This window comes from Penicillium bovifimosum (assembly GCF_028826915.1).
Source record: "Penicillium bovifimosum strain IBT 22155 chromosome Unknown utg000002l_segment0_segment0, whole genome shotgun sequence".
Classification (NCBI taxonomy): Eukaryota; Fungi; Ascomycota; class Eurotiomycetes; order Eurotiales; family Aspergillaceae; genus Penicillium; species Penicillium bovifimosum.
The window spans coordinates 708793-728098 of record NW_026622711.1 but is presented as its reverse complement, the minus strand read 5'-3'; the positions used below and the strand labels follow the sequence as shown (position 1 = coordinate 728098).

General features: G+C 51.5%; 9 protein-coding genes across 9 annotated transcripts; 5 read left to right on the top strand and 4 right to left on the bottom strand.

Moving 5' to 3' along the window:
* Nucleotides 1-41: 41 nt before the first annotated feature.
* On the bottom strand, nt 42-477 carry N7515_001472 (Tim10/DDP family zinc finger protein; the record flags this gene model as incomplete). The annotated part of the gene is made up of 2 exons (XM_056662216.1): nt 364-477; nt 42-225 (listed from the first exon to the last, which is right to left on the bottom strand). The coding sequence occupies exons 1-2, from the start codon at nt 459-461 to the stop codon at nt 42-44; spliced, it is 282 nt and encodes a 93-aa protein (XP_056524329.1). The 5' UTR covers nt 462-477.
* A 202-nt stretch (nt 478-679) lies between these two features.
* On the top strand, nt 680-2693 carry N7515_001471 (uncharacterized protein; the record flags this gene model as incomplete). The annotated part of the gene is made up of 5 exons (XM_056662215.1): nt 680-729; nt 932-1194; nt 1245-1409; nt 1465-1890; nt 1945-2693. The coding sequence occupies 5 exons, from the start codon at nt 680-682 to the stop codon at nt 2691-2693; spliced, it is 1653 nt and encodes a 550-aa protein (XP_056524328.1).
* Nucleotides 2694-2866: 173 nt separating this feature from the next.
* Nucleotides 2867-4067, top strand: N7515_001470 (uncharacterized protein; the record flags this gene model as incomplete). The annotated part of the gene is made up of 3 exons (XM_056662214.1): nt 2867-2927; nt 2982-3134; nt 3217-4067. The coding sequence occupies 3 exons, from the start codon at nt 2867-2869 to the stop codon at nt 4065-4067; spliced, it is 1065 nt and encodes a 354-aa protein (XP_056524327.1).
* Nucleotides 4068-4903: 836 nt separating this feature from the next.
* N7515_001469 (acetate uptake transporter family protein) lies at nt 4904-5888 on the top strand (the record flags this gene model as incomplete). Its single annotated transcript, XM_056662213.1, has 2 exons — nt 4904-5244; nt 5303-5888. The coding sequence occupies 2 exons, from the start codon at nt 4904-4906 to the stop codon at nt 5886-5888; spliced, it is 927 nt and encodes a 308-aa protein (XP_056524326.1).
* Nucleotides 5889-6362: 474 nt separating this feature from the next.
* Nucleotides 6363-8751, bottom strand: N7515_001468 (uncharacterized protein; the record flags this gene model as incomplete). Its single annotated transcript, XM_056662212.1, has 4 exons — nt 6363-7972; nt 8025-8217; nt 8270-8346; nt 8589-8751. The coding sequence occupies 4 exons, from the start codon at nt 8749-8751 to the stop codon at nt 6363-6365; spliced, it is 2043 nt and encodes a 680-aa protein (XP_056524325.1).
* Nucleotides 8752-9451: 700 nt separating this feature from the next.
* On the bottom strand, nt 9452-11929 carry pxa1 (putative peroxisomal ABC transporter (PXA1); the record flags this gene model as incomplete). The annotated part of the gene is made up of 1 exon (XM_056662211.1): nt 9452-11929. One exon carries the CDS (start codon nt 11927-11929, stop codon nt 9452-9454), a length of 2478 nt encoding a protein of 825 aa, XP_056524324.1.
* A 1272-nt stretch (nt 11930-13201) lies between these two features.
* Nucleotides 13202-15080, top strand: psrA (putative general stress response phosphoprotein phosphatase Psr1/2; the record flags this gene model as incomplete). The annotated part of the gene is made up of 5 exons (XM_056662210.1): nt 13202-13280; nt 13358-14442; nt 14518-14667; nt 14720-14818; nt 14868-15080. 5 exons carry the CDS (start codon nt 13202-13204, stop codon nt 15078-15080), a joined length of 1626 nt encoding a protein of 541 aa, XP_056524323.1.
* A 981-nt stretch (nt 15081-16061) lies between these two features.
* On the top strand, nt 16062-17508 carry N7515_001465 (putative protein phosphatase PP1 regulatory subunit Sds22; the record flags this gene model as incomplete). The annotated part of the gene is made up of 7 exons (XM_056662209.1): nt 16062-16197; nt 16261-16292; nt 16353-16424; nt 16548-16844; nt 16906-16980; nt 17037-17439; nt 17492-17508. 7 exons carry the CDS (start codon nt 16062-16064, stop codon nt 17506-17508), a joined length of 1032 nt encoding a protein of 343 aa, XP_056524322.1.
* A 775-nt stretch (nt 17509-18283) lies between these two features.
* On the bottom strand, nt 18284-19054 carry N7515_001464 (uncharacterized protein; the record flags this gene model as incomplete). Its single annotated transcript, XM_056662208.1, has 2 exons — nt 18284-18850; nt 18911-19054. The coding sequence occupies 2 exons, from the start codon at nt 19052-19054 to the stop codon at nt 18284-18286; spliced, it is 711 nt and encodes a 236-aa protein (XP_056524321.1).
* Between the last annotated feature and the right edge of the window lie 252 nt (nt 19055-19306).

The following is a 19306-nucleotide window of genomic DNA, read 5'->3' as shown; positions in this document are numbered from 1 at the left end:
ACCAGAGCTCTTTCTTCCCATGAAAAGTCGTCTCAACACGTTTACATGCCGAAGGCGCCGCCCTGCTTGTTGGCATTGGCCTCACCCTGCATCTTCTCGCTGACCTTAATGTTGACATCAAAGAACTTGGACACGCAGCGGTCCAGGCAGACGGACTCGCCCTTGTTGAGGTCGCCTTCACGGTAATCGGCGGGGACGCACTTCTTGGTGCAGGACTCGGTCAAGCTGTCATTGCGGAACAAGTTAGAGCGAGTTCGGCACAGTCACCATCAACAGGTAGATATTTGGGGCAGACGTCTGCAACCTGCTGCGCTCCTGCATAGAGTCACAGCATACTGGGGGGAACGTAGAGCTTCCACTTACCGGTTGAACATGTCTGAGATCATCTCGACCTCTGTCTCTGCGGCAGCAATCTTCTCTGCCGAGGACATCTTGGGGGCACCGCCGAAGAGGAAAGACATGATGTATGTGATTGGAATAGGTTTAGGATGTCGGTTGTGATGGTGATTGATGAGCGAAAGACTTGGATTAGATATGTGGAGCAACTGGACAGTCCTAGGTCTAAGGAACGGGGAGGTCGGAGGAGAGGAGCTTGGACCACCCGCGTGGAAAAAACTCGGTTCTGCCGATTTTCTTTTCCTTCTCTTCCTCTTCTTCAACAATGTGAAGCCAATTTGCTATGCATTCAATTCGCCCTAGATGGGCTGCAGGCTTTGGCCTACGGACTAGGTAAGATTTGCCTCTTATTCTCTCTACACTTTCCCTCTGTTCCTGTTACCCCTTATATGATGATCTATCCCCGCATTAGAACCGCTACAGTGATGTCTTTCGAGACATTTGAACGTACTGGATTTTATCTGAAGCTCAATGCTTATTTTTTTGGCATCAATTGTGTCTCTTGTTTCGAACATTGCTGACCCGAAAATTTCAGTGCAGGATTACGACTTGCTAGCCAGCCTCGCGTTCAGATTTCCCTCGCATCACAACTAACCACACAGACAGCCCGGAAGAGTAGCTCTGCAGCAGTTCCAAGAAAGGCCCTGCAAGAGCGGATACAGCAGATCAAAGATGCCTGTGCAGACCCATACCCTCGCCTCGCGGTGGACAAGCGCACAGTAAGCTGCGCCGAGTTTCGTTCTCGCTATGCCGAGCTGGCCGACAATGATTCAGTAGAAGACACGGTCATCGTCTCTGGTAGGTTCTGCCGTCTGGCCTTTGCAATGCCCATGTACTTAGATTAGTAGGAAGAATCCGTACCTATAGACTCGCGGGAAGCAAATTGATCTTCTTCGATATCGTGCAAGACGGCCATAAACTCCAGGTGATGTGCAACAAGCGTCGTCTGGAGAGTGTTTCCCCCGAGGATTTCAAGAAGTTCTACCGGCTTCTGCGTCGTGGTGACGCTTTCTGTATGTGTCTTTGCCCGGCTTGACTCGAGTGTCGCCCGCTAAACCCCCTGTTTAGCTGTAACCGGTAGACCGCACCGCACGGGTCGAGGCGAGCTCACTATCGACGCGAGTGAGTTACCGCAGCTACTCTCGCCGTGTCTGCACGATATCCCCGTCCACGATGCTGAACACGAGACCTCCCCGTACCCTCGCCATGTCCAGTTCCTGGCTGATCCTGCCACGGCGGATATCATTCGAATTCGCGCGGCTCTCATACAGTATCTGCGTCAGTTCTTTGTCGACCGCTCCTTTATGGAGGTTAGCACCCCGATCATCGGGTCTGTGGCTGGCGGCGCGATTGCTCGTCCATTCTACACCTACGCCACTGAGTTCTCGGACCGTCAGCTGTCGCTGAGAATTGCACCAGAGCTATGGCTCAAGCGGCTGGTGGTCGGTGGATTCGACAAGGTCTTTGAGATCGGACCGTCGTTCCGGAATGAGGGTATGTTCAAGCAGATAAAGAGGATCTGTGACTAGCAAAGCTGATGAACTGCAGGACTGGACAAGACGCACAACCCAGAATTCACCACCTGCGAATTTTACCACGCATACGCCAACCTCGAGAACCTAATGACCATGACCGAGGACCTTCTCTCCGGCATGGCAGCCCACATCCGCGCCTCAAATACAACCGCCACTCTCAACCCCACCAGCGCCAACTTCGCTGCGCCATTCCGTCGCATCGACTTCATCACCGGCATCGAAGAAGCCACAGGCCACAAACTGCCCGACCTGGAATCCCCCGACGCCTTGGACAAAGTCACAACCCTCTTCAGCGAACTCTCTCACCCATTACCTTCCAATCCGACCCTCCCTCGTCTCCTTGACGAGCTATGCAGCATCTACGTCGAACCCCAATGCATCGACCCAACCTTCATCATCAACCCACCCGAATGCCTCTCCCCACTTTCCAAATCCTTCATCCACCCAACAACCAAGCAGCGCGTTGCCGCGCGCGGTGAACTCTTCATCGAAGGCAAGGAAGTGGTGAATACATACGAGGAGGAGAATTCGCCATTCGAGCAGCGTCGCAAATTCGAAGACCAGCTGCGGTTCGGCAAAGATGCCGGTGAGCCTGGTGGGATTGATGAGAGTTACCTCGAAGCCTTGGAGTGGGGCCTACCTTCAACGGGTGGTTGGGGATGTGGTGTTGACCGTCTCGTTATGTTGTTTACGGGGGCTAAGCGAATTAATGATGTGTTGCCTTTTGGCAACCTCAGGGCTGTAACCAGACGGGGCAGTTGAGTAGTATATAGAATAATTTGGTGACTTGTACGATATTCGCGAAGATGAACGCATAATTTTTCAATCCCTGCGTCAAGTAACATCGGTCGATTTTAGTGCGAACCTTCCACCGTGAGTAGCCGTGATATTGACACGAAGCGGGGGAGTTGATTTCTTCACCTCACATCTTCACCATGGCTATTGACGCACCCGTGGCTCAGGCCGTTACAGTCAGTCTACAGGAACTTGTAGATGGTAAGTCCAAATCTCTTGTCCAGATTAACTTATAAGGAGATACTCAACTCCCAGGAACTGTATCCTTCGACACGTTGACGGCAGCTTTTGGTCCCTCCTCCCTGGGTATCATCATTGTCAAAGACCTCCCTTCAGCCTTCACGATATTACGCAAAAAGGTTCTCTCCAATGCCTCATACCTAGCGGCATTCCCGCAATCCGAGCTGGGTCGGTTTCCATTACCCCATACCCCAGACAGATATCCCCCCTCCCCCCACCATGCCCAGCAGAAAGACTAACCTCCACATAGAGACCCTCACTAGCCCAGAATCCAAATACTTGGTCGGCTGGTCCTGTGGCAAAGAAACCCTGAAATCAGGCCACTTCGACACCCTGAAGGGCTCGTACTATGTGAATTGCGCCTTCTACCAGGACCCGTCTCTAGACAGTGCTCCAGCGGATGATTTCCCAGATCTGCCCCAGTATACTGCACCAAACATCTGGCCATCACCAGAGAAGCTCCCCGAATTCAGGAGTAGTGTGGAATCTCTCTGTGGACTGATCATCGATACTGCGGCCCTGGTTGCCAAGGCCTGTGACCGGTATGCAGAAGCCAACATCGAGGGTTACAAGCCTGGATATTTGCACCACGTTGTCACGACTAGTCTGACAACCAAAGCGCGACTCCTGCATTATTTCCCTGGAAACGAGGAAGCTGAATCAGAGAGTGACGATGACTGGTGCGCTACGCATGTTGACCATGGCTGTCTGACGGGCTTGACATCGGCCATGTTCCTCGACGAGGCTGTTTCTCCTCCGACGCTGGATGCAGAGGGGTCTGCTTCTGCCCCTCTCCCCGAACTTCCCCGTTCCCCCGATCCTTCGGCTGGACTGTACATCCGTTCGCGCACTGATCAAATTGTTAAAGTCAATATCCCTAGGGATTGTCTGGCTTTCCAGACTGGTGAGGCCTTGCAGCTCATCACGCATGGAAAGTTCTTGGCTGTGCCCCATTTTGTGAAGGGGGCTAAGGCGAGTCCTGGACAGAAGATTGCGAGAAATACGCTTGCTGTGTTTACGCAGCCGAATCTGGCCGAGGAGGTGCAGCCTGGATTGAGCTTTGCGGAGTTTGCTAGAGGGGTTGTGCAGAAGAATTATTGAGTCGATACAGTACTACGATTGTCATTACTCGGTACCTAGATTTGAGCCTAATTGCATGCTTTTAGGGATCGTCAAGTCCTGGGGAAAATGACCCTCGATGATTCAACCACGAGATCAAGTACATAGTGACGCAACGCGGCAACTCTTCAATTGATTTCGGCACATTCTTTTCTAATTCTCGGCATTGATTAAGCTCCTGAGACCTGCCAAGAGAAAGATGCACCCTGAACCCCCGATGGACATCATTTGGTTCACTGGTGTGGTTGGAGTAGTGGAAGTTGTGGGCCTGGCCACCCCGTCATTGACCCTGTTACAACTAGATCCAAGATCCACCTCCCTGGGGATCTCCACACTCTACCCCATATCCTCACGGAATGAGATCTACACGTTGATCTTGACTTGATAAGTTGATGCATCACTTCTCGCCGCATAATGATCGTCTACCGGACGGACGGAACTATATGGTCTCCACTACCCATTGACTTTGAAGGTTTGGGCCTCAACACAGATGTCCACAACAAATCCACAACACAACATGACCATCAGAATAGAATGCCATCGTTCTCCTTATCTCGGTATCCTCAATTTTGAGCTGGGCCCCTCCCCCGCACTATCAGGTAGTTGATCTTCCCCGCGGACCAGAGGAGCTTTGGTTCCGCACTCGATGTTGATTCTGTTTGCAATGCTGCTGCGTCTACTTAAGAAGATGGAATTCGCCATGCCTGAGAAGAAAGTATCTAGCATTGCTGTGTGATTGTCCTTACTCCTTTCTTTTCTCTTGCTTTTTCTCAATTCTCCCCTTCTATAGACTATACGACACTGCTCTCTACCCTATCATGACTGCCTACGAAAACGAAGGAATCAGTGTCAAAGACACCCAAAACTCCTCCACCTCAACCGAGGACTACGATAATGGCCACTTCGGCCCCTTAGCACACGTCAACACGGCATCAAGCCGCTACCCTGCCTTCGGCGGTGATTTGCAACCGGGTCTATACAAACTGCCCAAGGATCGCAAGCTCGCCAATCCCGCCCCATTGGGTCTCTGCGCTTTCGCTCTCACTACTTTTGTTCTGGGCTGTCTCAACATGGGCGTTAGAGGTATCACCGAGCCAAACATAGTCGTCGCGCCTGCCTTGGCTTACGGCGGTCTTGTGCAGCTCCTAGCTGGCATGTGGTATGTATAGTATACCTCATGAACGAATCGGAAATGGAATGGCACTAACTTGCAACAGGGAAATGGCCGTCGGAAACACCTTCGGTGCAACCGTCCTCTCGTCGTATGGCGGTTTCTGGATGTCACTGGCCATCACCTTCATTCCCGGCGGGTTCAATATCATGGGTGCTCTCGAAAAAGCCGATGGCGGGTCTCCAACTATGTTCTACAATTCCTTCGCGCTGTATCTATTCGTATGTTTACTTCCCTTACTTCCATTCCCCTTTGACAAATCACAAATCCCAGCCACATCCCTACAGAAAACAGATGCTAATGTTTCTCAGGGCTGGTTCATCTTCACAACAATCGTCACATCCCTCACCCTCAAATCAACCGTAGCCTTCTTCTCCCTCTTCTTCTTTGTCGATATCGCCCTTCTCCTGCTGGCCCTCGGGTACTATTTCAACGAGGGCGGAATGCCGAATCACAACTTGATCAAGGCTGGCGGTCTTTTTGCGCTTCTGGGCGCCTTCTTGGCTTGGTATAATGCTTTCGCCGGTATGGCGGATGATAGTAATAGCTTCTGGTTGCCGCCTGTTATTCACTTCCCTTGGTCGGAGAAGGCGCGTGCTGCTAGACGGGATTCTGCTGGGGACTCTGTTTAAGGCTCTTCTGGGCCCTGGGGCTTGGTTCTTTCTATTCTTTTTATATTAGATTTAGATATCATCATGTCGGATGGGTCAGGAGATTAGAGCGTAGATTTAAATTAAGCAACGTTTATGGCTTTGCGTCTTCGTCTCGAAATGAGTATCCATGCATATTGTCTAGAATAACGTGTCCTCGTTGTATGCTCTGTGGTTCAGGCGTCGAGTACTCTGAGCAGCATAGAATCAACCTCTACAGGTAACAGGATCAGCCAACTCATACCTATGCTAAGAATAATGTTTCATTGTGACTACATACAAGCTCCTGAACAGAATCATGAACAGACCTTAGAAGCACCCCCCGTAAACACCCCGGGTATCATGGATATGCCGCTAAAAGGGAAACGGAAAAAGCAATCGGACAAATCATACAGGAATCATCAAACAGAAAGAATGAAAATCAACATCAACACCAACATCAGAACAGAAAGCAAACTATGCAAGATCGTCCATGCTGTCGCTCTCAGTCGCGACATCATGGCCGGCCGAAGGAGGCGGACCCGGAATATCAGCAGACTCCTCATCGGTCATGTCACTGTCATCATCGTAATAGTCATCATCATTTTCCTCAGTCTCACCACCAAGACCAACGCCAACCATTTTACTGGTCTGAGAAACCTGGGCAAACCCACCCTTCGACTTTCCCTTCGAGACAGAGGACGAAGAAGCAGCCCTCGCGGGAGGCTCGGACGCAGGAATCTGAGCCTGACGACGGAGCGCAGCGCTAGACTCGCCGCGTGCCATCCTCATGATAGCCTGCCATTTTTTCGGGTCATCGCGCTGCGGAGCTGTACGCCCGCACTCGATACCGCAGAGCTCCGTCACACCCAGTGTTTCGACACGACAATCGCCCCAGAACCATGTATTGCCTTCTGGGATGCGAGCGTCGACCTGCGCGGAGAAGTTGCGGCCCTCCATGACGCCGGAGAGATCGTAGTCTAGACCGTGCGCGCCGAACAGCAGTTCTGCGGCGAGAGGCTCGTAGCAACGGCCGATGACGACCTGCGGGGTGACGTTGCAATTGCGGCCGTTGGCCATCTTGTACCAGGGGCCGTAATCGCAGATGCTGACCTGGCGGAAGGCGGTGATTGCCTGGTTGGGGGTGAGGGGTTTAGGGTTGTCGTCGCCTGTTGGGTCGGGGAATGTGCGGGACTTGCGGACGCGTGATGGGTCGTTGGTATACACCAGGCCGGAGAGAAGAACTGCGTAGTGCTTGGCTAGCTGCTCTGGGTCGTCGTCGATGCATTCTATCAGTCGCAAGGAGATCTTTGTGATAACCATTACGTCGGTTATCTTGGGGATTTTTCCGGATTTGAGATCGGAGTGTTGGAAGCCCTCTGGTTTCAGACGTATGGTGTCCCCGACGACGAGGAGTTCGCTACCGATGAAGATGCCCTGGCAGTGGATACTGCAATTTCGGTCTTTGCCGACTATGTGATATTTGCTCACCACGCTCCAGGAGGACATCACGGTCATGGCGTTTTCAATAGATGGGTGCGCCTTGTCCCGGTCCTGGTCCTTGAGAAAGATTTGCCAGGCGTTGAAAGGCCTGATATTCCGCAGCGGAACGTAAGTGTAGTGCTTCGAATATGACTTGTCAGTGCCCAGAGGGTCTGGTAGAGTCTCCACACGGAACCCAGAGTAACTCAGACCGCGTGGGTGGTCGGGTGTTTCCACAATGTCCCACGTGTGCGTGTCATTTTCAGGCGTTTGGGTCACTACACCTGCACGCCAATAAGGCACACCACGCCAAAGGTCGTCATTGCCAAGGATTTCATAACGCCCAGTCGCGGGATTGAGCGTTAGACTACCGTCTTCGAGACCGTCCCAGATCCAGAGAACAAGCTCACCACGTCGCGGGACGTAAGCAGGATCAAAGATCAGTTTCACACAGTAATCAGTAATCCATTCGTGAGTCAGAACCCAGTCGAAATTGAGCGGTTGCTCAACAGCTTCATCAATCTCGCCATTGTCTAGCAATTTCATGACATACGTTCGCCAGTAATCTGGGCCTTCGGCGTCGGTGGGTTGGCGCGTATTGTCGGCTCGGGGGCTTGTTAGTGTATGATTTGTTCCACTGGGGTAATGGGTACTCACATGGTGGCGGCACACCGGTCCTTGCCACTGGCCTCACAGCTGAGCCCTTTTCTTTCATTTTCCGGTAAGTGGCACACGGCTTGCACGGGCAGCTGTCAAGTGTTCCCTTGACTAAGGCGAGAAAATGGGGCAAGAAGGCAATACGTGTCCTAAAATACTTTCCACTCGGATGCCCGAATAAAAAACAATCCTTCTTTCACGAGTCCGTTAGCTAGAACTAAGTTATCAAACCCAGAGACACTCACCACGAGGCGGCCGCCAACACGAGGCCGCTCGAACAGGCAGTATCCGTCTGGCAACTTCTCAATAATATGAGTCACGCCTTTGATGTGATTTGTTAGTATGGAAGTAGAGACACTGAACTTTCAATGTGAGAGGAGAGGATGGAGGTGGAAAGACAAAACACAAAGGGCAACACAACAGCTGGACAGAGGGTAAGCCGCAGGAACCCAGCGTGTGTGCGCGTAACAATGCGCATAACAATAAGCAAACACAAACAGCAAGCTATAAGAACATGCACAATAATTTATTTATCAGAGCATCTGAGAGACTGAGACAACTCACCTTCTTCATAAGTGCCCGCATCTTTGAGCCAATTCTCTGCAAGATTCAGACGCCAGCTGTAGTCGTCTCGTTCAGTGTATGGGCTGTCAGGCCAAGTACTCATATCCCCATCACTAGCAGCAGTCATGGGGATTACGACCATATTATCATCGAACGAAGACATGTTCGTCTTTCACTCTTCCCCACTGGGAAGCCCAGGTGAGTTCCGATGGGAGAGTGAGGTTGTTCGATGGTGATGATGGAACAACCAACCGGAGAATTCTGAACTCAGAAGTCGATAAATAGAGGGCTCAACGGTGGTATGTACGAAGCTAAAGCTGAGGAGAGTTGTTGACAAGATGAACTATGGAGAACACGTGCTTCATGCATTTGGTTTTCCCATTGTGGAGGCCTTTATCGATAACGCGATAACGCGATAACGATACTGCCATGATTACCCATCTTCAGCTTCGTAGTGAGTTCGTACATACTGCTGCTTTGCTCTCTATTTATCGACTTCTCAGTTCTGAACTCTCCAGGTTGGTTGTTCCATCATCATCACCGAACAACCTCACTCTCCCATCGGAACTCACCTGGGCTTCCCAGTGGGGAAGACTAACATGTCTTCATTCGATGACAATATGGTCGTAATCCCCATGACTGCTGCTAGCGATGGGGATATGAGTACTTAGCCTGACAGCCGGGGTATACACTGAACGCGACGGCTACAGCTGGCGTCTGAAGCTTGTCGAGAATTGGCTCAAAGATGCGGGCACTTATGAAGAAGGTGAGTTGCCCTGAGTGCTGCCGAATAATCTATCCGCATGAAGGGTGCGATTCCCAGTAGAGTAGACAATTAGAAGACATCTCATATTCCCAAACATCTAAACTGTGTAAAATCGATTTGCCGTTTCTTCGATGAGATCCTCGGAGCCAGAGTGCTCTTCTTCCTGGTAAGGCGGCGGTGCGATTTCACTACCATTAGCCCAAACCTTCTGAAGCTCTCGCTCAATCTCCTCGCGACGCTGCTTCCATTCATCCACCTTATCCAGACGCTTCCGCAGCTCCTGCAGCTCCTTCTCGACGCCCAGCTTCTCCTTCTCGGTGCCAATTCTCTCGAACTCCCAGGTCTCGCCTTCGGCGCCCAGGCCAAGAGTCAGGTTATAGGTGTGGTACTTCTTCAAAGACGCGCGAGTCGAGATGGTGATGAGAGTAATTCCACGCTCCTTGGCTTTATCGTACAGCAAGCCCTCAACGTCGGAAGAGACAGCCGAGGTGCCTTCGTCCATAAACGCGTACCGCGGCTCGTGGTAGAAGAGACGGGCCATACCCATGCGCTGCTTCTCGCCGCCACTCAAGACGTCCTTCCATTCCTTGCGAGCGTCCCAGCCGCCTTCGCGCTGTGGAAGGTAACCCAGATGGGCGTCGTCGAGGACCTTCTGCAGAGTTGCGTCTGTCTCGCCGGCTTCGCGCATATCAATCTCCGTGTGCGGGTAGATCACTTGGTCACGCAGAGTGCCAACGCTGAGATACGGTCGCTGGGGGAGGAACATGATGCCATCAAGGCCAAAGTTTCGAGGACGGCTGACCAATCCACGGTAGACGGGCCAAAGTCCGGCCACGATGCGCGGAATTGCGGACTTACCGACTCCATTTGGCCCTGAAATGAGGAGGTGGTCACCCGAATGGACGATGAAGGAGAGAGACTCGACGAGCTCGTCGCCGCCCATTGGATGGAGGGAGGGGGCGACGATGGGGACCTGCTCCAGGCGGACCCCGTCGAAGCCATTGTGGGTAGTGCCTTGAGTATCGGCAAGGGAGTATAGTTCGGGATGTGAACCCCGAGGGGTGTAATAAGCATCGGCATGAACACGGTGCAGGGTGGCAATGAGACCGTAGACACGGGATGTGTAGCCAGCGAGCTCTGAGATGTCCTTGATGCTGTACATAATGCGGCCTCCAGCGTCGGCAAGGGAAAGCATCAGTCGTTTGTTGGTGATGAAATCCTTCATACGGCCACGCTCGCGGCTCATTCCTTCGGGTGCATCGGCCAGCTCCATTGCACCGCCCATGCCACCCCAGGCGGGAAGGAAGACGGGCAGGGAAGTGACCAAATACCCAAACGCTGACCAAGAGTATTTCAGGATCATATCTTCGAGCATGTTGTAGCGGATCTTGAGACTGTAAATGCCCTCCATCCATCGCTGTAGGTCCTTGAAGCTTCTGACTAGGAAGACCCGCTCAATATCAGCCCCACCGTAGAACGAGATCTCTTCGGCGTTGGCTAGGAGTCTGGAGTGCAAGCCGCGGAAATCCCCTTCCTTCTTGCCCTCTACTGCCTTGAGCTTTCCGAATGGCGGTGATAGTTTCCGAAGCACCACAGCTGTGCTGAAGTACCCGGCCAAAATGCCGCTCAGGGCAAGGGGACCAAGTGAGCGGTAAAGTTGATAGTTGAATACGAACAGATCCACCAACGGCTTGCCCATCGAGGAGTACAGTGATGCAGCAGCTGTACAGAACAGTGTGAGATCTTGTGTGATGAACTGGTCGGGACCTTGGCCGATTCCGCCGTCCAGGTTCATCAATTTATAGTAGTTATTATTGTCGGTTAGGTATAAGTCGTGGATATAGCGTGTTAACCGGGTGCGGAAGGCGATGGACACCTTTGCCTGGAGGAATTTGATCATCGCGTTGGTGTACGAAGCAAGGGTTCCAATTCCACACCACTTGAGGATACCCCAGAGGAAAGCCTTCCCTTTGCCAGCAACCAGATCCCTCACAATCTCACCATCAAGCCGTGCGATCAAGAGCGAAAGATACGTTCTCATCAAGAGGAAGAAACCATGGCTCATCAGCAACCCAGTCTCTTTGCTTCCCCATCGCGGTACCATGATACTACCCAAGCTCAGAAATTGATGGAGGAATGCCAAATTCAGCCCTGGTTTGGCTGTGGGTGGAGGGATTTGGCTCGAGCCGTCATCTTTGCTGCGAGTCGATGCTGGAGGGTTGAGGAACAGTCGTCGATGGGCGTCAAATGTGGTAGGTTTGGTGGGATGAATCAAGACCTTGGAGGTTAGAGAGTCCTTGTATGGTACATAGATAGTACGAGATCCATCTTTGCCCCGGAGACCAGAGTTCCGGCGCAATAGACGGCGGCCCTGAGCACGCTCCTTGGCCCGCCCTCGGAACCAACTGTATCCCCCATAGCCCGTGCCGATGATAGAGAACAGGAGGGCTATTGTTGCAATCAAGCGCGTTGTTTTCGACGTATGGCGAAGTTTCGAACGTACGAGGTCAGAGTAATGGCGATACAACGCCAGGAGAGGATCCTCCGGGCGCCGAAGGGTTGATTGGACGGCCATATTCAAATGGCCTGAGACCTCCGACTCACGAGGTAGCTGAGACCCTAAACTCTTCGGAAGGCCATGAGGTTGTTGATGTTCCAACCCGTAGAGAATGCATCTCAAGCTGAAGTGAAGTTGGCTTGATCGATGTCATTGCATGTGAACCTCGGAATTGCGGAGAAGCAGCTCACGTGGGGAAGCTGACTGTTCCGTTCCTGCCCTGGTTCCCTGCTTCGCCGCCACTTCGGAGCGTCTCTCCCAGGCAATAATGGCCTTCTAATAGGCAACTAGGCAATTAAACAATTTTTCTGAGGAAGCGGATGAAGTAGACTTGAGAATAATAATACGAGTGCGAATCCCAGGGCAAACAGGGGTCAGATTTCTTCACTTTTCTTCCAAAGACTCATGATTCTTTGTTTTGCTTACATCCCCAATGAAATGAGACATTCCAACCTATCCACCCCGTACATAGACCTCGATCACCAACAACTGGGTATAACCCAGTCTGCGGCTGACATGTAGTTTCTGGACTGGCAACAACTTGAGGTCACATCAATCAATCACGTTGTAGAGGGCCATAGCTCCTCCTTCTGCCATCTGAGTGGCCATAAAAAAGGGGCCACACATAACAATCACAGCAATATCCACAATAATACAGATGACCCCCCACAGACCCCGATCGGGATCCCCTCAAGTGATTCGCCTTGTTTTTGGTCCAGACCCTTCCAGGGGACAAGTCAGAAGTAGGAGAGAAAGCAACTCGTAATATAAGCAGGAACCTCATGTAGGTTACATGCAAAAGCAGGATCGACCGAGTACTGTACCGTGATAACAGTATTAGCCGTAGCCGCTGAGGGCTTAGAATAGTGCGTAAAAAGGGCCCCTGTGCCTTGTTAGTCTGGTTCGACCTGGTTAGCGTAGAAAAACACCAAAAGGAAGGAAATCCCATTTCCCCTTCCCCCACGTGACCGCCCCCGACTCCTCTCGACGGCTCCTCCCCCGAATACCCTCCTGCGAACGCGAGCCTGCACATCACGTTTTCCCCGAATAGCTTGCTGTTTCCGAAGCAATAACCGGTGATCACTCCCGGGGCCAAAGGTGGTACGTGCAAAACGTCTGTTCGGACATGCTTATTCCAGGAACCGTGTTAACATTACCCCCATTAGCCGCGCTCTCATCCTTGGAGAGTTCCGGCATTGACTCGGCCATTCAGACCTGGGACTTTGCTTCGTTTCACCTGTTCCTTTATATATATCTGTCTCCGGCGACCTGACACTCCACCCATTCCCAATGAGTGGAGAGCGAGATTCAGCCCCGGAGTCCTCAAACAAAGCACCAATGAGTACCTCCGGCCCTTCGGGCGCAATCGGTAAGTTGATGCGCCCCTGTTCTGTGTGGCTCTGAATTCGGAGGTTGGGCAGGTAGCTAACATTGTTCCTTCCGTAGGTGGTGAGCCCGAGCAGGGTCATGGCACCGATGCGCCCAAGATCCAGGACGCAACTGCTGTCGCATCTTCCGACCCTTCAGCTTCCACAGTACCGGCAGAGAGCACGGCTGTCACTGAAGGCGCAACTGCACCAAAGAAACGCCATTTGTTGATTCCTATCCCATCGCGTCGATCCTCAAAGGTCAACAAACAACAGGGGTCGGAGAAGGCTGGGGAAGCGGCGCAGGATGAGCCTGCTCGAAGGGGCTCCAAGGTGAGCATTCTGCGGAAACGCGATCAAAGTCGGGCAAGCAGCCGTCGCTCGCGCCAGACCCAGGATGGGACCAATCCGGAGGAGAGTAAAGAGGTGGCAACTGCACCTGATAATTCTTCCAAGCCTCAACAGAAGAAAGGCCCCTCAAAGCTCTTAGCTTTCTTGGGCTGTTGTTCCTCATCAGACATTGATACAGATGACACTGCTGTTCCTGCGAAGAAAACGACCATGCGTGCGCCCGTTTCCAACAGGTTACCCACCCCAGACAAAGCAGAGGCTCAAACTGGTGATTCAAGCACTGTAGAGTCAAAAGAACCATACCTAGATGAGAAGGCAAATTCCACAGTCAGCCCGGATCAGCATGGCGAAGAAAACCGCAATGTCCAGGCTTCAGCGGCTGGCGTGCAAAAGGATGGCCCTGTGGATGGTCCGCAAGCAGAAGCTTCTGGTCAGAAGGATCAAACTGAGGAGCAGGCCCCGCTTGCCCAACACACAGCTCCAGACACCAACGATGTAAACAACAATGATTTGGGAAGTCAATCAGACATCGAGAACCTTTCTCCTGCATCAACCTCCGCCATGCCCACCAGCTTCGGTATCGATGGCTCGAGTCCCGACAACTCCGAAGAAGTTGTATCTCAAGACGAAGTCACACAACCCATGGCGGTGCCTCCTCCTCCACCGCTTCCACCTGCTCCTCCTGGCCCTCCTGCTCGAGGATACTCTGAGGATGCGGCACATTCGTTGCTCCCGCCCGCTTTGCCCCATCTAAGCGACCGAAAGTGTCTAGTCCTCGATCTCGACGAGACTCTAGTTCACAGCAGTTTCAAGGTAAGCTTTTGTCTGAACTTGAATATGCCATTCCGGCGCATCGTCGGATCATTTCACTGACTCCATATTTGACAGGTCTTGGAGCGTGCCGACTTCACTATTCCGGTCGAGATTGAAGGCCAGTACCATAATATCTACGTTATCAAACGTCCTGGTGTAGACACGTTCATGAAGCGCGTTGGCGAGCTCTATGAAGTAGTGGTTTTCACTGCCTCGGTTTCCAAGGTCAGTTGGGAGTCAATGATCTCGGCGAATGATACACTGACTAGAAGTTTAGTACGGCGATCCTCTGCTCGATCAACTTGACATTCACAACGTCGTTCACCACCGATTGTTCCGTGAGAGCTGCTATAATCACCAAGGAAACTACGTCAAGGTAAGTCCCTTTGAGCTTGGCGAGATGGACCCAAACTAATCGTCTCCAGGACCTCTCACAAATCGGTCGAAACTTGAAGGAAACAATCATCATCGATAATTCACCTACTTCTTATATCTTCCACCCCGAGCACGCGATTCCGATCAGCAGCTGGTTTTCCGACGCCCACGACAATGAGTTGCTCGACCTTATCCCCGTCCTCGAGGATCTGGCAGGGCCGCAAGTCCAAGACGTGAGCATGGTCCTGGACTGCACCTTGTAAATCGCTCGATTGGGAGCGAGTCTTCTTCACGCCTGAGATATCCATTTTGAGCGAATTGTTTTCTTTTCTACGCGAGAAAAGCCTTTTCCTTTGTGTTCCAGCATTTCTACCATTGATGGGTAGTGCCCCGTTTACCGCTGATTTGATTCCCCTCGACCGCATGAACCCAGATGGATCAGGTATTCTACTGGGTTGGAGGCCCGTCTCCTACACGTGTTGATCATATATGGACCACCACATCTATCATCTGCCCTCCTCATTGCAATCTGAATTTGTATTTCATATCTCATCCCATACCACAATACGCTCCGAGCGAGCCCAATCCACCTTTCTTTTCCTTTTCCCTTGCTTTCAACACCTCATACCATCTATTTTCTTGTCTGTGTATTCTCTCCCCTCGCCCAACAAGTCTGTTTTTTGATGCATACTGCAGGCTGATCATCATGCTATATCTGCCTATTCTTCTCTTTTCCATTTTTACATAACTATATTGCCAGTCTGGCTTGATCTTGATCTCTGCTCATCATTGAGCTTGCATTTGCGTTCTCTGAGGTGGCGGTAGTTTTCATCATAGTGAGCAGTGTCTAATAATCTTGCACTAACCTTGCTAGATTGGTTTGATAAGCCAGAGCTGTCAGCTGTACATAGCTAAGATCCAAGAGTGAAGGTGTTTAAAAAAGGCCAAGCAGTGTTCATAGATAAGGTACCTCGGGGCCGCATTAAGACAATGATGTAGTCACCACCTTCCCGAAACCCAAAAGGGTTTCAGTTCCTGAGTCAACCTTGTCAACCTTGTCAACCTTAGTCAATTGTTTCTTCTTCTCATTCTTCGACACTTTCCTCTTTGTTCTCTACCTTTTGTTCACTTTACTTGATCCATATCCACTACAAAAACTAAGAAATTCCACTTATCGCCCTGCAATCGCAATTCCCACCGCCCGCCACTACCCACCCCCCCCCACATCACTCTCTCTTGGAACCATGAAGAATAAAGAAGGCTGGGACGGCAAAATGAGAATGGAGCCAAAGGCCGTTATCACAAACCCGGAAGCCCTGGAGGATTCCGATTACTCGGATCCGGATGCGCCCCCGGTCGAGGAGATTGAGGCGGATGAAGGTACGCTCTGGATCTTTGCTCGGAGTTGAGCTGGAGTGAGCTGCTTGACTAATGGCCGTTTAGATCTTTTGGCAGATGAGGATCCAAATTCAGAGGTAAGTCGAGCCTGCTCCTGCTGATCAACTGCGTGCGACGTTCTAATCGGGTTTCTGCAGGATATCGACCTCGTGCATTGCCGGATATCGTCGATCTCTTCTCTTAAATTGGATCGCTTCCCTAAGCTACAGGTATATCTACCCTGCCGAGCTCGGAGTCTACTTTGTCAGGGCGAGTGGCGCATGGTGCCAATCTCACCAGAAGCTTTCAAACCTGCACTTTAATCAGATAGCTAATATGACGGGGTTCTATAGAGACTATGCATGCGCCAAAACCAAATATCACGAATCAACTTCCCTCCCAATGTCGCGGCCACCCTCACCGAACTCGACCTTTACGATAATCTCATCTCCCACATGAAGGGCCTGGAGGAGTTCCAGAACTTGACGAGCTTGGATTTGAGCTTCAATAAGATCAAGCATATCAAGAACATCTCCCATCTCAAGAAATTGACCGAGATTTACTTTGTGCAAAACAAGATCTCACGTATCGAGGGCTTGGATGAATTGACGGCGATCAAGAACTTAGAGTTGGGCGCGAACAGGATTCGGGTTAGTGGACTTACACGGCTGCATACAGGCTGAAGCATAGAACTGACACGGGATCGTGCAGGAAATCGAAAACCTGGAAACGTTAACTGCGCTGGAGGAACTCTGGCTCGGGAAAAATAAGATCGTCGAAATGAAGGTGGGCAATTCACCCATACAATTCAGTGCAAGCAAACAAGGTTGACACATTCACAGAACCTGGATACCCTCTCCAACCTACGCATCATCTCCATCCAATCCAACCGCCTCACCAAGATCTCCGGCCTCTCCGTCCTCCCGAAGCTCGAAGAGCTCTACCTCTCCCACAACGCCATCACCGACCTCTCAGGATTGGAGTCCAACGAGTCACTGCGTGTACTCGACTTCTCCAACAACCAGGTCTCCCATCTAGAACATCTTTCCTCACTAAAGAACCTAGAGGAGCTGTGGGGGTCAAATAACCAGCTTGCAAGCTTTGAGGAAGTCGAGCGCGAGCTGAAGGATAAGGAGAAGCTGCAGACAGTTTACTTCGAGGGTAATCCGCTACAACTGAATGGGCCAGCTGTGTATCGGAATAAGGTGCGCTTGGCCTTGCCGAATATCCAGCAGATTGATGCCAGTAAGTTTTCTATACCTTTGGGGCTGGACGTCGAGCTAATGCTACTTTACAGCGTTTGTCCGGGTTTGATAGCGAGGTGAATGGTCGACTTGACCAATAGCTCTGACGTCCTCTGTTCTATAATCCAGTGCGAGTGAATCGTTTCCATACAGTTACAATATGAAGACTATGGAATTGACGGCAACAAACTGCTGTCCAAATGGCTTGTAACCTGACCTGGGCCCTTGGTCGTAGTCTCATCTTCGAGTTGATTGCTGTAATACCTCCTATCTCAACTCTCATATACCAATATAAGCGCTCCACATCACCCAACACAGAGAGACATTCTGCCATTCGAACGACGAGTGAGAATATGAATCGAAAGTCTGCAAGCGAGAACTCTCGAGTATAACTTGACAAACTCAATTTGGTTTCGTCGGGCTTCCCTGCACACTGCCTTGGCCGTCCCCAGGAACCGGTCTGGTGCCCCGGATAGCCAATTGCTTGGTCTACGCAGGGCAGGCTCACTGACAATGTCTTGCCAGCAGCACTCAATGTTGGTCGTGCAGTGATCACAAGCAGCGGAAGCCTGAGGTCGACGATGGCGAAAAAGCGGGCGCTCATGAGTCATGACCAACCGGTCAATGAACGAGCTCGTCCGGGCCAGTTGCAGGACGAGCAGGATTGCAGAGAGGGAAAGTATTCCATCCGCTAGGGCCTCAGCCTAGCGCAAACCAAACCCATTGTTCCGGAATGCATCTCCTGCCATCTTGCTCTGTCCTCTCGCCTCATTGTGACAAAAGAAGAAAGTTTCCTCCCTCTCCAATAACCACTAGGGTAAACAAGAGAAGGCCGATCCTCCAACTCAAATAACCCCATCCTTCAGATCACTCCCCCGTTCACCAGGCTCCCTAATCCCACCAGCATCCTCCACGTCCCTTTCCCCTGCCTCCCCGTTACCATTGCCCGTCTGAATCCCCATCCGCTCCTTCCACATATCCACCAAACTCGCCGCCCCCATGCGCCGATTCTCCGCCTGAATATTATCCTTAACCCCAGGACCAATCGAATACTTCTTACTCGGCAGCGTATCCGCCAGCTCCTTAAGCGGGATCCCCGTTTCCTCGCTTATAAGATCTGCGTAAATGGGATTGTCCTTGAAGAGATTGTAGGTCGAGTAGAACGGGCTGCGTTTGAGTGCTGAGGCGTGATTGTGGCGCGAGGGTTGGATATCAATTACCAGTGAGCGGGGCTTACTCGTTGAATTTGAGGAGAGCTTGGAGGTTGGGAGTGAAGGCGAGGACGAGGGTGTGGACGGGGGGACGGGAATGGTTATGGGTGATGCTGTTATTGCGCGTTCTGCTGCGTCGGCTGTTTCGAAGATGGCGAGGATTGGGCGGTTGGGGTTTGGGGAGTTGTTTGTTGTATCGTACTATGGTTTTCAGTTATTTCTGCCCGGAACTTGTGGTTTGTTGGAAATGTAGCGACTTACCTTCAGATTGCGGTATGTGATTACTTCTCCGAATTTCTGGAGTGTGGATAGCAGGAGTCGGCTTTCGGTGAGGTTCTTTGGCATCAGGGTTCCGGTTATGTGGACTTGCGCTGCTATGCGCGCTAGAGTAGCTGGGGATGTCATTGTGAGGGATTAGGTGGTTTGCGCGAAGGATTTGAGGAAGTGTATGTGCTAGTGGACGGAGGAGTCGGAGGTCGGAGGGAAATGGCCGATCGTCAGTCCGGGCTATTCCTTGGCGGATGTTTGTTATCCCAGCGCTACAGTAACTAATAATGGTAAGTCAGTTGCCGAAAACGGCTACCTTGGACGCCAGTTTAAGCTCTCTATTCAATTCAACCATGCTATCAGAAACGAGTTCTAGTGCTATAGACACAA